The sequence below is a fragment of the Cynoglossus semilaevis genome, chromosome 14, assembly GCF_000523025.1.
Source record: "Cynoglossus semilaevis isolate Cse_v1.0 chromosome 14, Cse_v1.0, whole genome shotgun sequence".
Classification (NCBI taxonomy): domain Eukaryota; kingdom Metazoa; phylum Chordata; class Actinopteri; order Pleuronectiformes; family Cynoglossidae; genus Cynoglossus; species Cynoglossus semilaevis.
In genome coordinates this window covers 94,940-109,462 of record NC_024320.1, presented here as the reverse complement: position 1 = coordinate 109,462, position 14,523 = coordinate 94,940, and the positions used below count along the sequence as shown (strand labels likewise).

The 14,523-nt window shown below is 42.8% G+C and overlaps 1 protein-coding gene across 3 annotated transcripts in view; it reads left to right on the top strand.

Annotated features, from left to right (window-relative positions):
* Nucleotides 1-81: 81 nt before the first annotated feature.
* whrna (whirlin a) overlaps nt 82-14,523 on the top strand; it is a 102,014-nt gene continuing 87,572 nt past the window's right edge. For all 3 annotated transcript variants that reach the window (XR_003051778.1, XM_025062480.1, XM_008324275.2), the window contains exons 1-2: nt 82-945; nt 1,616-1,927. Coding sequence is in view for 2 of the 3 variants with exons in the window: in XM_025062480.1 (XP_024918248.1) it covers nt 502-945; nt 1,616-1,927 (756 nt within the window). In the remaining variant the exon portion in view is untranslated. The remainder of the gene's footprint in view (nt 946-1,615; nt 1,928-14,523) is intronic.

The window sequence follows — 14,523 nt, the reverse complement described above, 5'->3', positions numbered from 1 at the left end:
CGCGGGGGCGCAGGCGGGACGCCGGCGGCGACCCCGAGAGACGGGCCAGCCGCGGCTGTGGCCACCTGACCTGCAGGAAATAGGAGCGGACACGAACACACACGAACACGGGTTTCCTCACACGCACAGACTTATATCCTCGGAGACCTGTTATCAACGGGGATAGACTGTGGTTCGTTTTTTGACGCATTTTTACGCACGAACTTTTCTTGAATCCCGTTCAGCTGCGGATGTTTGGATTGAGGTCATGATGGTGAAGAACTAGTTTCAGGGACGGGTTTTAGATTTTCATGGCTGGATTGTGAAGTTTCTGGAGTTAAAACACACACAACCAGTACCGGAGAGCGCCTCCTCCTGAAGCAGCCACCGCCGCCGCAGAGATGTCCATCTCCGGAGTGAACTCGCAGTTCCCCCTGGCACAGCTTACTGATCTCTAACCCGCACCGCCTGCGTGTGTGTGTGCGTGTGCGTGTATGTGTTGTCCGGGTCCCGGTCTCAGCCATGAGCAGCATCACGGACCTGGAGCGCGTGTCTCTCAGCTCCTCCGCAAACTCCGTGGCCTCCTCCAGCGCGCGCACGCTGTCGGCCAACGTGCGCAAACTGCACAACGCGCTCAACCTGCTGCTGAGCGACTACGAGCGGGAGCAGTTCATCCACTGCCTCAACGTCTACCACTCCAAGCGCAACGTCTACGACCTCGTGCAGACGCTGCACGTCATTCTGGACGCGCCCAGCAAACGACAGCTGCTGCCCATGCTGCGGCTCGTCATCCCGCGCTCTGACCAGCTGCTCTTCGAGCAGTACACCTCCGAGGGACTCTACCTCAAGTCGGAGTTAGTCGCCACGACCAACGGCAGCGCAGAACCGGCCGCGGCCGACTTCCCGATGCCCCGCGGAGCCAGCCCGACCCTGCCCTCAACGCACTTCACTCCTCCAGAGTTCCAGGTCAGTGCTGTGGGCTGATAATTTGTTGTGACAAAAAAAAAAAAAAAAAGTATTATGCTGTCAAGAATCACCTGATCCAGAAGTTTGACGTAAAGACTCGTAGACCAAGTTCTCCAGAAGCAGAGCCAGAACAGTTCTAGCATCTGTCACATGGCTTTTCCTCTAAATTGGATCATAATTTTCAAAATTAAAATAATACAAAATAGAGAATGGAATAGAGATTCAGTTGAACTGTCTATCTGTGGATGACATTTGATCCACTGTTTCTGATTTGTTGACTGTTTTTTTTTAATTGACTTAATGAGATGACGTCAAAGTTAATAGTAAATAATCCATCATATTGATTCCTCCAACCACCCTGGAAAAATGACCAGGTTTTAGAAGATGAAGTAATTCATGAATATTCAATAAAATTCAAATACAACAATTTCTACTGTTGTGTTACATACTGTACATGTGTACTGTTTAAAACTATGTACAAACAGGGAGATAGCTGCACCATCAAGGAAAAAAATATACAGAAGCACGAATAAAGGTGGAACTACAGTAATACAGAGAACGTGGTGCTGCAGTCCATGGTCATGGACGACAGCAACAATAAACACCTTGACTCATGACGTTAAAAGTCAAATATAAAACCCTGTCTTTGCATCTTCACCTTCCACTGTAGGTGGCGCTCCGGGGCTCTCCTGACACCCTCAGCAGCAGCAGTGACAGTGTAGCTCCGCTGGTGCCGCTGCTGGGCAGAAACTTCATCCACGAGCCACCGGGGGCGCTGCGGCAGGTCAGCATGAAAAGACACAAGAGCAACGAGGGGCTGGGCTTTAGCATCCGTGGGGGGTCGGAGCACGGAGTGGGGATCTATGTGTCCCTGGTGGAGCCCGGGAGTCTGGCAGAGAAGGAGGGACTTCGTATCGGAGACCAGATCATGAAAGTCAACGACAAGGTCTTTGACAAGGTCACGCATGCAGAAGCTGTGAAGGTAGGAGCTTGGAATAAGTTGGATAATTTTTTTTATTAACATGAAAAATGTATACAAATACATTTTGTCCAGAGATTTCCAGGTTGGTGATGGACATGTCCACACAACACTGAAATAGAACTCCTTTAGCACTGTTGATAGTGATGGAACCATGTTTCAGATGAGAACATGAGTCGGTGTTGACTGAGCTTCAGACAGGAAGCAGAAACCAACACTGGATTTGAACCTGATTAGATTAATAATAATTCACATCAACCTGCTGCTTTTATTCCACACTTTTCAATCAGTGACTCACATCCACCTCTGTGAAGAAACATTTTTAGCCACACTTTAAACCATTAATACAATTAGTCATGATTAATTGTAATGAATCCACAGTTACTGTGTAATCAGATTACATTCTTTGTTTAGGTCTGAACATAGAACCTAGATGACCTCAGGTCTTCTAGACCCGGGTCAGTTTTCATGTGGACTTTATTGTTGACTGTTGTCACACATAGTCTCTCTCTCTCTCTGTGGACGTCTCTGATCTCTGATCAGTTCTTTCATAAACCTAAAAACTATGACCTGGTGCCAAAGAGGCAGGAGGTCAGACGTTAGTGTGACGGTTGTGCTGATTAAGATGAAGAAGAATGAAGTGTTCTGGACTAAGTCCAAATGGATGAGTACCACACTGTACTACTACCATATGAATTGTGTGTGTGTGTGTTAATGTGCTGATATACTGGCGAGGTTTGATTGACTGATGGACTGTTTTCTCTTGTGTACTACTTCAAAGAAGGATGTCATTTAAGTATTCAGGTAACGGGACACCGTTCTGAGCAGCTGGTAACCATAGAGGGGTGTGTGTGTGTTTGTGTGTGTTTGTGTGTGCGTGTGTATTTGCTGCTGTAAACTCACTCCAGGCCACTGTTGTTTTTGAATGTTAACAATCCTAGTAGTATTATAGTACACAGCAGGAGCAGGCATCTGATTGGTTATCCCGGCAGATCTTGTAGTTCAGAGAATGAATAAACTCCCAGAAACCTTTGGTGTTGGAATTCAGTTGTGGTTGGATCCTGTTTTTTTTTTTTTTTTTTTTTTTTTTGCCAGACTGACACCTGTTCTGTCGTCACGGTTTGTTTTATCCAGGTTTTATTGAAGTCATTTTCTAGCAGCATGGATAAATGCTTTTAACATCAGAGGGTGAAGAAGGACTCCTTGAAGGCTGTGATCCACGGCGATGAGCAGGAACAGTCCACACACGGGTCACAAAATAACCAGCCTTCTGGTTCTTAATTATTTGACAGAGTTGGCTCTGAATCTGAAAAGAACATTCGGACCTAAAAGCAGTCCCTTTGAAATACAAACCAACATTTGATGGTATCTGTCTCTTAAGAGAACATCAGAGGCCACATCAAAGTCATCAGATGGATCCAAAAGTAGTTTCACACCTTATAAATTTCAGAGTATAATGTCAAAACTACAACACTGGTTTTTGCTGTTAGTGTGAATGTAGGAATGTAGGAACTGAAGTTTGAACTTGTGCCTTCCACAACGATGCAAATCGACATTTTGCTTTGCGACATTCGGCATTGTTTACAATCTGGCGGTAAGCAGCGCAGCAGCTTTCCAGGTTGGTGGTTTCCATAATAAAATCGTAAAGTTATGCAAATCGCCATTAAAGTACCACTCGCCTGCGAGTAACCTGAGCACCGGTGCTGCACGATTTGATGAAAATGTGCGATTGAGATTGTGATTTGCAACCGCGATTTACGATATAAATGAATGACGTGTACTTGCTTGATTATCGAACCGCGATTTACGATATAAATGAATGATGTGTACTTGATTGATACTTGATTATCAAGGAAAACACGGAGAATAACGATAGTTTGTATGTTTCTCAACTCAACGAAAACACGGAGAATAACGATAGTTTGTTTCTCAACTCAAAACATTAAAATACAAAACCTGAAGTTTACTTAATGTTTTTTTGTAACCTAATATCAAAAAGATATTTCTAAGAATAAGGGTGTTTATGTTCAAATGGAGACAACTTGAAGGCATTTCTGCGGACTCATTTAGAGAGAGACTATGGAAGAACAACTTGATAGTACTTGATGGTAACCTTTGTATTGCTTTTGGTGTGATTGACACATTTTTAGAGAAAGTTGTGGTAGGGTACAAATCATAGCCCATTTGAAACTTAAGCACAGGTTTTCGTTGTTGTAACAAAACGTCCTTTAGCTCCACAGCCTTTTTGACGTTACTAGCGTTGTCTGTAGTGAAGGTAACCTGACGTTCCTCGCACAGCCTCCTTTAGAAAATGACCCTAAAGCGCATTTTCGGCCGAAAGACTATCACCGAAACAACACGGCTGAAACAGAAAGTTATGATGACACAAGCAAAAACCCAGCCAGCGCGGGCTTGTCTGAAAGCCAACATTTCTGCCGTGTGGACGTATTTCAATATATCTGAGAAAGAGACCACGGATTGCGATTTGCACAACATGTAATGCTGAAGTTTCAAGAGGGGGTGAACAGTCATAGAGTCTGTCAACACACGTTTCACACAAATCTATTCGGTTCCCCCTGATCTCGTCGTCACTGTACTTGATACGTGTTACAAAGATCACTGATCGATCAAATGATCCGTGGTGCGATAAATGCGAAGTTGCTTGGAAATGGAGAATGCACAGCGCAGGAGGAAGAGAGCAGTGTGCCAGATGAGGGCGTTCTGTGAGCTCTTTACAGAGAGTTCCTCAAATATTAATAATATGCAGACTATTCTGTTCTGACTTCCTATGTGACTGTCAGTTAATTTTATTTCTCTGCTAGATATTTCACAATTAATTATTTTGACATTTTTAAATTTATTTATTCATTTATGCAATTGCAGTGCCTTGATTTTATTCATTTTATTTTATTTTATTGATTTTTCAGTCCTAGCCATAAATGCGACGGTACTAATAATTGGCATAATAATTTCTTTCGGTGTTTCGGTTTTTGGCCTTGGTTTCCTCATATTTGGTTTTTTTCGTTTTCGGCAAACAATCCAGTGGTCCCAGTTGGGGACCACTGCTCTAACTGATTGATACTTAGTTTAATGGTCGACAAAGATACAGGTAGATTTGACACTAAATAAAACGTTAAAGTAGCTTTTGTTATAACTGGTAACTGTTGAAGTGTATCGACAAACATTTGTACACCATTTGTTTCCTTGGAAACTGTACCAACTTGGAATAAGGTTTGTGTTAAGTACTAACTTTTATTCACACACACACACAGAGAATAAAATAGAATAGAATAGCCTTTATTGTATTGCAACCACGGTTTACAATGAAATAGAAGAGAGGGTTCTCCACTGTGAATATTCTTACACGGCTGTCACTATGTTTTGATGATGAATCGATTGATTTTTTCCCCACATTCAAATGATGTACATTTAATACATCTGCAAAGTCACCATGACAACATGAGCTGCTAGTTGTTTGTTTTGTTTTTTTAAGTGGTCTTTGTATATGGGTTGTATCTGAGTCCACCTCCTCTGTTGAGTGATGGTTTTTCCAGGTTGACAAAAATGGCCCCTCTCTCAAACCATCTGTCTTCCCTGGCCAAAATGTGTACATTGTTGTCTTCAAAGGAGTGTGTTTTGTCCTTGAGGTGTATGTGAACAGCTGAGTCCTGTCCTGAGGAGTTGGCCCTCCTGTGTTGGGCCATGCGTCTGTGTAGTGGTTGTTTGGTCTCCCCAATGTACAGGTCCGTACACTCCTCACTGCACTGAACGACATAAACCACATGGTCCAGCTTGTTTCTTGGAGTCCTGTCGTTGGGATGAACCAGTTTTTTGTCTTAGGATGTTACTGGGTTTTAAGTGTACCGGGATCTGGTGTTGGTCAAAGATCCTCCAAAGTTTTTCAGAAACTCCTGAAATGTATGGAATGACGACATTCCCCCTCCTATTGTCCTCCCTCTTTGTGGGCCTCTTTTTGTTGCGCTAATTTGTGCTCCAGTGGGTGGTGTGAATCAAAACTATGTTGAGTTGTCTGTCCTCTGTGATGTGAACCGCACAGTCCAGGAAAGCAAGGCTGTTGTTTTTCACATCTTCTCTGGTGAACTTAACTTTCCTGTCTACCGCGTTGATGTGGTCTGTGAAGTTGTTGACCTCATGGACCTTGGATTTTGACCCAAGTGTCGTCCACATACCGGGACCAGTAACTGGGTGATGTTCGCCACTGTGGGAGACACAGGAGAGCCCATAGCGCAGCCATCCTTCTGTTTGTAAAAAGACTTGTTGAACCGGGAGTAAGTGGTGGTGAGGCAGAAATCCTGAAGGGCACAAATGTGGTCAATGGTCAGGTTAGTTCTTACTTGGCAGGGTGTGATTTTGTAGTAAGCGCATCCTCACTGTTGCTACTGCTTCTGTGGTGGAGATGCATGTAAAAAGTGATGTGACATCGTAGGAAACCACGGTCTCGTCCGTGTCCAGTTTTAGGCCCCTTATCTTGTTGGCGAAGTCCTGTGAGTTGGCTATGTGGTGAGGTGTGTCCCCAACCAATGGTGAAAGGATGGAGGCTAGGTGTTTGGCGATGTTATCAGTGGTATGGTATAGTGACTGAATTGATGCTGCTGATAATGGGTCTGAATGGAGCTCCTTCCTTGTAGATTTTGGGGAGACCACAAATACAGGGAATGGCTTTTCCCGGATATAGCCGGGGTGGTACAGAGGTTTATCGATGGCTTTATCCTTTTCCAGCTGTTGGAGGCAGCTGATTACCTTCTTTTTTTTTTGTAGCTTCTGGTGGGATCTTTCTACAGGGATTCATAAGTGGCTGAGTCACTGAGAAGAGTTTTGACCTCAGCGCGGTACCTACCTTTGTCTGCTGAAAGGATGGTGATGTCTGGGTCTCTTTGGAGTGTTTTGAAAGGGGGAGGTTTAGCACTGGAGAGTGATCCGGTGTGGCACGCCGCGCTGGGAATTGTAGTAAAGCGATAGCGATACACTGTCATGTTTGACCCACCGTTACATGAAACAAATAATGTCGGCTGACGCTCTAAATTAAACCGACAATACAGAAAGCTTTCTAGATGGTAATATAACGTTACAACAAATATTTACAATGTGTTCAAGTAAAAAAAATTAAGCGCCGTCTTGGACACACAAAAAAAAGTTGAAACTTACCGATACGTTCGGCTTCTTTGACTTGGGTGCGGTGTCATCGTTCCCATCGTCATTGGACCATTACTCAGAAGACGTGTCTGGACAGTAAGTCCCAGGCGGCCCGGCTTGTGACTCGCTGCACTCTTCTCCCAGTGCACATGATGGAGATTTGCCGCTGGGCTCACGATTCCCTGCTACATGAGCTTGCGCCAACTAAAAGATTCTCCTCAGTTTCACGTAACAAAGAGGCAGGTGACCGAAACCGTTCTGATGAGGATTACAATGACCCATCAGACTCTTAACGACTGTTTACACTTTCCCAATTGACCCTAAGGCCCCACCCAACGGGGGGGAGCTGAAGTAGCTTTATTCTTTCACACCCAGAACTAAAGAAGCCTCTTGGATGAGAGGTGAAACGTCTTCTTTTAGAAAATTCACGTCCAGTTGCCTAACAGAACTCTTCAACCCTGTACAACTGTGTGTATGTGTGTACTTAAGGTGGTGTGGAGATTGAATCTGATATATTTGGTTCCTTGACATCTACGTGAAGTGTCGGGAATGTCAGGCCTTTGGACCCAAATGCAACACACTAAGGCAAAAGCTCTTTCAAAGGTTTGTTGCTGGATCAGCAGGTACAAATACTCTCCGAGCACCTCTTATACTGAAGGAGTCTGTCAACAAAGGAATCTCCACATGAAATAAAAAGGAAGTCTCTCAAATGCACGCGGAGTCTAAACAGGCGTCTTGATAATGGAAAAGTCCTTGAACAAAGGGAGTCTCCGCTTGGAGCAAAAAGTCAAAAAACGAGACAAACATGACAAACGTGATCTCCGTTTAGAGATCCAATGGCTAAAGCGGCTACTCCGACTTGATAGGGAATCCCGCGGGGGTGACGTCACCGCGGCGGATTCCCTCTGGGCAGCGGAGCCAAATCAGGAGCGGAAAGGCTGAGCCGAAAACTGCAGGAACTCTCCTCAAAAACAGCGAGAGGAATCTCGTCCACAGAGCCGGTGAGCCTGGCCGTGGATCGTCACGACAGGTAACTGTAGGACGGCAGGGAATCTCCACAACTGGAACTGGAAGTTGGAGCCAATGTGGACGGCTTCATTGATCACAGTGGGTTAGACATCAGAACAGTTTGTTTTGAGACACAAATCTATATTTTTTTCCATGATTAAACATGCACTTAGCTGTAAACATGTAGAGAAACTGTCCCCTTGAATGTCACATTCACTAGGACACTAGGTCCTTATAGTCAAGGAGTGACGTGGATTGATTTATTTTGAAGTCCTTCTTCAACAGCCAACAGATTTGTTTGAACAACAACAACTCCAGAATCCTCCCTCATTCTCCTAATTTCCCATCTCCATCTGAAAGATTATTAGCTTCCTTGTTGTTTACGCCACAATAATTCTTGTTGATGAGACGTCTCAAACAGATGTTGGAGAGCAGGAGCCTGATGTTCTAAACGTGCAGATTTCATCGTGAAAAAGGGGCGGTATGAAAAAAATCCAGAAGCTGTCGTAGGTACGGAACAATTCCGGGGCGTGATGTATCAAAGTTGCAAACGCACAAAATAAAGTCTTAAAAGTATAAAACCTTTTTTTCTTCATGAAGAATTCACCTGCAGATCATGGGAATCACGGCCTCTTTAAATATATTTGCACATGTAAGTAGGGGCGTGGTGTGGTGATTTTGCACGTGCGCTCAATGCCACGATGTGATTTACAAACAAAACGTACTTGGATTCCTGCGTAGACACACTTTGATACGTCAGAATTTTTCCATACCTACGACAGTTTCTGGATTTTTTTGCGTACGCCCCCTTTCACGATGAAATCTACGCACGTTAAGTACATCAGGCGCCAGGTCAGGGAGGCAGCACGGACCAAACTTAAGTGTCTGTCAGAATTTTTATGGACCTGTGGAGCTGCCTGATGACTCTCCTCAGGATTCTGATCACTGTCTTTCACACCACAGCAGCTTTGATTGGTGCTTTCATCCACTCAGTGGGAGCAGAGCTCGGACCGTGAAATGACGCATACACTGAGGATCAGACTAGAGCCATGTCGTCACAAGTGGCTTCATCACCAGTGAATCAGCAAACAGTCGTTTCATCAAAGCCAGGTTGCAACAAGAAAATAATTTGTGTGATTGATTTGTGGCTTTGTCGTCCGTAAAACAACCAAACTGTGAAGACGATGAAGAGCCGGGCTGGCTGTTCAGTCTGCAGCAGGAAACTGCTGTGCTCAACACATCTGTGTGTTACAGAGCTTCTATCTGTCCAAGCCGCATGGTTGGATCTGATCAGAGGAGATTTAATGAGATGAGGAGAGACAGTGACCTGCAGCTGTATTTCCTTGTTCTCTTCCTCCTCGGGGTCCTCCTTGGACCTGCTCCCTGTCGCCTCTTCAACTCAGATTCTTTTTTTTTTTTTTTTTAAATCTTATCATCTCCTGTGTGACATGCTGGGTCAGTCAGTGAATGTGACAGGACAGAGACATGGATCCTGTTTTTTTGAGCCTGAGGTTGAGGCTCTGATTCTGATCTCAGGCAGAAAATTCAAAAGCCATACCTGAGTACAAATAGGCAAATCCTTAGGGATCAAAAAAAAAAACACAAGGGGAAAGAGAGTATTGTCTTCTAACTGGGACCAACCAAACCTGAGCTGTTAGGACACATGTCCACCTGGGTCAATAATGAGCACTTTTTCATTCTTTCATGTCTTTAATTCCTGATAAAACATTTATGTTCTTTGGTAAACGTTTACCAAGATGAGTCAAAGTTTTCAAAAAGAACCTAGATGGTACCTGGGCTTTAATGACGCACGAAGACGAAGTAAATGATGAAACAAAGAAAACGCTGAGTCATCAAAACATCCCAAAGTAAAATTTTGATAAAACCGTGGCTCCAGGACTGACCGCGGTTCGTTGTGTATTTTCATATATAATAAAATGCGCGGCTGTGACTGGACCCTTGTTAGCCTCTTCCAAAACACAACAGCTGTCTGTTGGTAACAGCGAGGAGCAGACTGAGGAGATGGCACGGCTGTGAAACTGATTAAATAAAGTGCGTTCTCCCTGGAGCTCCTTCAGCTCCTCATCAACACCCTTCAGCCCCAGGAGGAGCACTTAACACCTAACTGCTCCTGCAGCTGATTTGGCCTCCGGCTCCAGCAGCACTGGACACCTTCCAGTTAGAAAACGAGTCCCTGTTAACGTTTGCTTCACTCAGCACTTTTTCCACTGATGCCTCTTACAATTTTTTTGGCAGCGTTAACTTTCTGCTTCAAGGTCGGAGGAAGAAATAAAAAATTACATCCTGTCCTGCGGTGTGAGAATTTTGACATTTTTCCATCGGCTGCAGTTTGGCCAAAAGTTTTAAAAGTGCAAGAAAAAGAAGAACATTTCCCAGACAACTCCCTAAAGTGGATGAGTGTGAGTCGGTCCAGCTTTTAATCAGAAAAGAGAGACGACGGGAGGGTGGAAAAGGTGGTGGAGCTGCAGTTGAGACAGAGGGTTTGTTTGTTTGGTTCTTTTGGCTGCGGAGTGAAGAGTTGGCAAAGAGAGAAGAGAGAACACAGAAGAGTCCGAAAAAGACGAGTGTTTTAGAGAATGAAGGAAAATCAAGGTTTGACCCTGAGGCAGGAGGTTGGATTGGTTCCTGATTACCTTGGCTGTGTTGTGACGGATGGAGACAATGGAATTATAGAAAACACAACATCATTTGTGTGAGGGGTTTTTTTTAGGGTAAAGAGATTGTATTTGTAGTAAATGTATAAAAATAATGTGGTGAAACACAAGACAGTGATAGAAGCCTTGCAGATACATGATGCCGACAAAAAGACGAAGTACAGAATTTGTAGAGCAGATTTTGATTATTTACAGAATAGGTGACACTAAAGAAAATCTTTTTTTTTTTCACCCCAGAGCTAACATTAGCTACAACAGTCCGGGTACAGACACCAGAGCTAACATTAGTTACAACAGGCCTGACCCAGAGGTCAGAGCTAACATTAGCTACAATAGTCCTGGTTCAGACACCAGAGCTAACATTAGCTGCAACAGTCCTGGTACAGACACCAGAGCTAACATTAGCTGCAACAGTCCTGGTACAGACCCCAGAGCTAACATTAGCTACAATAGTCCTGGTTCAGACACCAGAGCTAACATTAGTTACAACAGGCCTGACCCAGAGGTCAGAGCTAACATTAGCTACAACAGTCCTATTACAGATACCAGAGCTAACATCAGCTACAATACGCCTGATACAAAGGTCAAAGCTAACGTTAGCTAAAATATTAGTTTTCTTTCTATTTGGCTTTTAGAGGAAAATTTAAAATTTAATTCAAAAAATACTTCGACTAACATGCATGTATAAATCTAAAGATGATGAAAATGGCTAAAAGTTAGCCGAGGAAAATTTAAAATTTAATTCAAAAATTACCTTGACTAACGTATGTATGTATAAATCTAAAAGTTAGCCAAAATAAAAATAAAAGTTAAAACTAAAAGTTTTCAATTCAAGTTTTCAGCAAAAAAAGGTAAAATACATACAATACAATAGATGTCTTCAATCTCAAAACAGAATTGTTTTCAATTCAAGTTTTCAGCAAAAAAAAGGTAAAATACATACAATCTCAAAACAGAATTTAGACAATAAAGAATTTATATTCAAATAAAGACCAGAAGATCAGGAATATTACACAGTGTTTGGTGAAGATGACGCTGTTCATACAGAGGTGTTTGAAGGAAAGGAAAGTGAACTACTTGTCATTGAGACACAGCACACAACCAAATGTGACCTCTGCTGTTAACCCATCATCAAAGTGACCAGTGGGCAGCTTTAAGTGCCTGAGGAGCAGTGGGTGGGGACGTTGCCATGCTCAGAGCACCTCAGTGGTAATTAGTAACCCAAGTCCTCTTCCTTAGCCACTAGGCCGCCACTGCCAAGAATCACTCAGCTTTAGTTGTAGACGTAAAAAGTTATAAATGTAACAGGAAGTGACTCCAGTAACTCTCGCCTAAATCTTTGTTTTCGTCATTGGACTTGAGTGAGTGTGGTTTTCACAACAGCTGATAGCAGTGACTGATGACAAAAACAAGGGAGTTGAAATGACAGTTAACACCTGCAGGAGGCAGGATTTCTACCAAAGCAGATGGTCACATGATCAGATTCCTAACATGTCTGTAGATTATTGATGAGTTATTGATCACTGACATCTGTCTGACATCTTCAGTGGTTTCCTGTTGTTCCAGGTACTGAGCCACTTTAAGAGAACTGGTTCCTTCATCATGTTCTATTGCTCTCTGTAATTACCATGTGAAATATTGATAAATGGCTTTAATTAAGTGGGAGGCTGAGGTGCCAGGTCTTTTCATTCCGCTTTCAGCTAATTAATATTAAAATGTTTGCTGGCAGCTAATGATACCACAAACCATTTACCTGCTGTGAAGATTGAAGAAGATGTAGTTTATTAAAAACGTGTTATTTAGCTTTCAAACGTGTTGATGTTTTTTTTTTTTTTTTTTTTTTTTCAGCACCTTTTCATCTTCTTACCTGTTGAGTTTGCCACAGTTTGTTATTTGGAGGCAGTGAGTCACCGTCTGCTCTGGTTGTGTGTTGTGCACCCCCTACAGTCACAACAGTGTTGGATTCTTACTGGTCACTGTGTGATGACTTAGTAAAGGACATCCACCCGTGAAGTGATTGTAAGCCAAATTAACTGATTAGTACGGCTGTTACATCCATTGATGTTGATACCATCTGACTTGGCTAAAATTGTGGTCTTTTGTTGATACCATCTGACTTGGCTAAAATTCTGGTCTTTTTTTTTAAATATATTTTTTGTGTTTATTTTCACGGTACAATCGTATCACAATTCATGATCGTGGTCAAAATCGTAATCAAAATCAAATTTCAATTAATTGCCCTGCACTAGGGGTGGAGCCACTGAGAACTTGTTCAGAACCACAAACCCAATCCGAGCCTAGCTGTCAGCATTTTCTTTCCAGACGTGGCCTTTGTAGGAAATGTCATTTTCAGTCGTTGAAGGAATTGTGTTTGAAAACATATTTCTTGTTTTTGCTTTCTATTTAGAAAATTGGAATCGACAAAATCATCGTGTTACACATCCTTAAAAATCGAAATCAAAAAATCGGCCATAAAATTGCAACTGGTGCTTGCGGTTGTAATTATTGTATTTATCATCTTTAAAGTTACTTTGATGCTAATATATGAGTGTTGTATCTTTTATCTGAGGGTGCTGGATTTGTTTTGATGACAGAAAAGAACAGAGTCAAACTCCGGGGTTTATTGATTATGCAGTGTCTGTTCAATATTAACATAACTGTCATCACAGCTGCAGTATCATGGTCAGAACACAGCCGTGACCTCAGATGGAATCAGCTTTGCTGAGCATCCTGGGTATTTTATTTTCTCCCGTTCAGGTCTGTGCTGGGCTTCTGTCGTCACCAGGCTGCAGCAGATCTGCTCTGAATGTCAATGAGGAAGTCTTGGCTTCATTGTTATTTTGGTTCTGACTGGTGCTCCCTGACAGCTGTTTTTATTAGACTGCTGCACATGCACGTATGTGCACGCGCCTCCTTCTCACTCAGTCTGTACCTGGGGTATAATGAAAACAGAGGAAGTGAGGATGTGGGAGGAGAAGTGAAGGAGACGCCGAAAATCCGCTGAAGTTCATGTTGAACATTTGAACTAAAGTGTGTCGGCATTTGAAAAAAGTTTTTTTTTTCGTTCCAAAATATACAAGTATCTGACATGTTGAATTACAGGACTACACAATACAATAAATTTGTATATTTGTATATCTGTGTATATATATATATGGTGTGTATAGATGTGTATGTATGTATTTATTAGGGATGCACCGAATATTTGGCCACCAAAAGAAAGACTTTTATCACTGAAACAGGAAGTTATGATGACACAATCAAAAACCGCGGCCAGCGCGGGCTTGTCTGAAAGTGCCAACATGTCTCTGCAGTGTGGATGCATTTTAATATATCTGAGAAAGACCGACGGATAGCGTTGGCAAAATGTGTAATACTTAAATTTAAAACTTTAAAAACAAAGAATTTCTCCTGGTAAGATTTATCACCTGAAATCCAAACATCCCGATCGCTATGCTGAATATAAGAGAGAAGGAAAGACACTTTGCGCAAAAGCGAGTTTTGGCTGCATACAGCGCAGACCACGAGTTGCCCGTGACTTTCACTTCACACCAGTTGGTCTTAATAGAGAACATTCTCTCTAGTAAGGCCCCGTTTGAGCAGCTAACTAAAGAGATCAGCTTCTCTGATGCATTTGTAGCAGATGTTATTCCTTTAATGGCAGCAGTAAAGCGTCTTCTAAGCAGAGATGTTGAGACGGACTATGGAGTGAAAACAATGAAAAGTACACTCGTAGTATTTATAGATAGATCCTCTGCACTT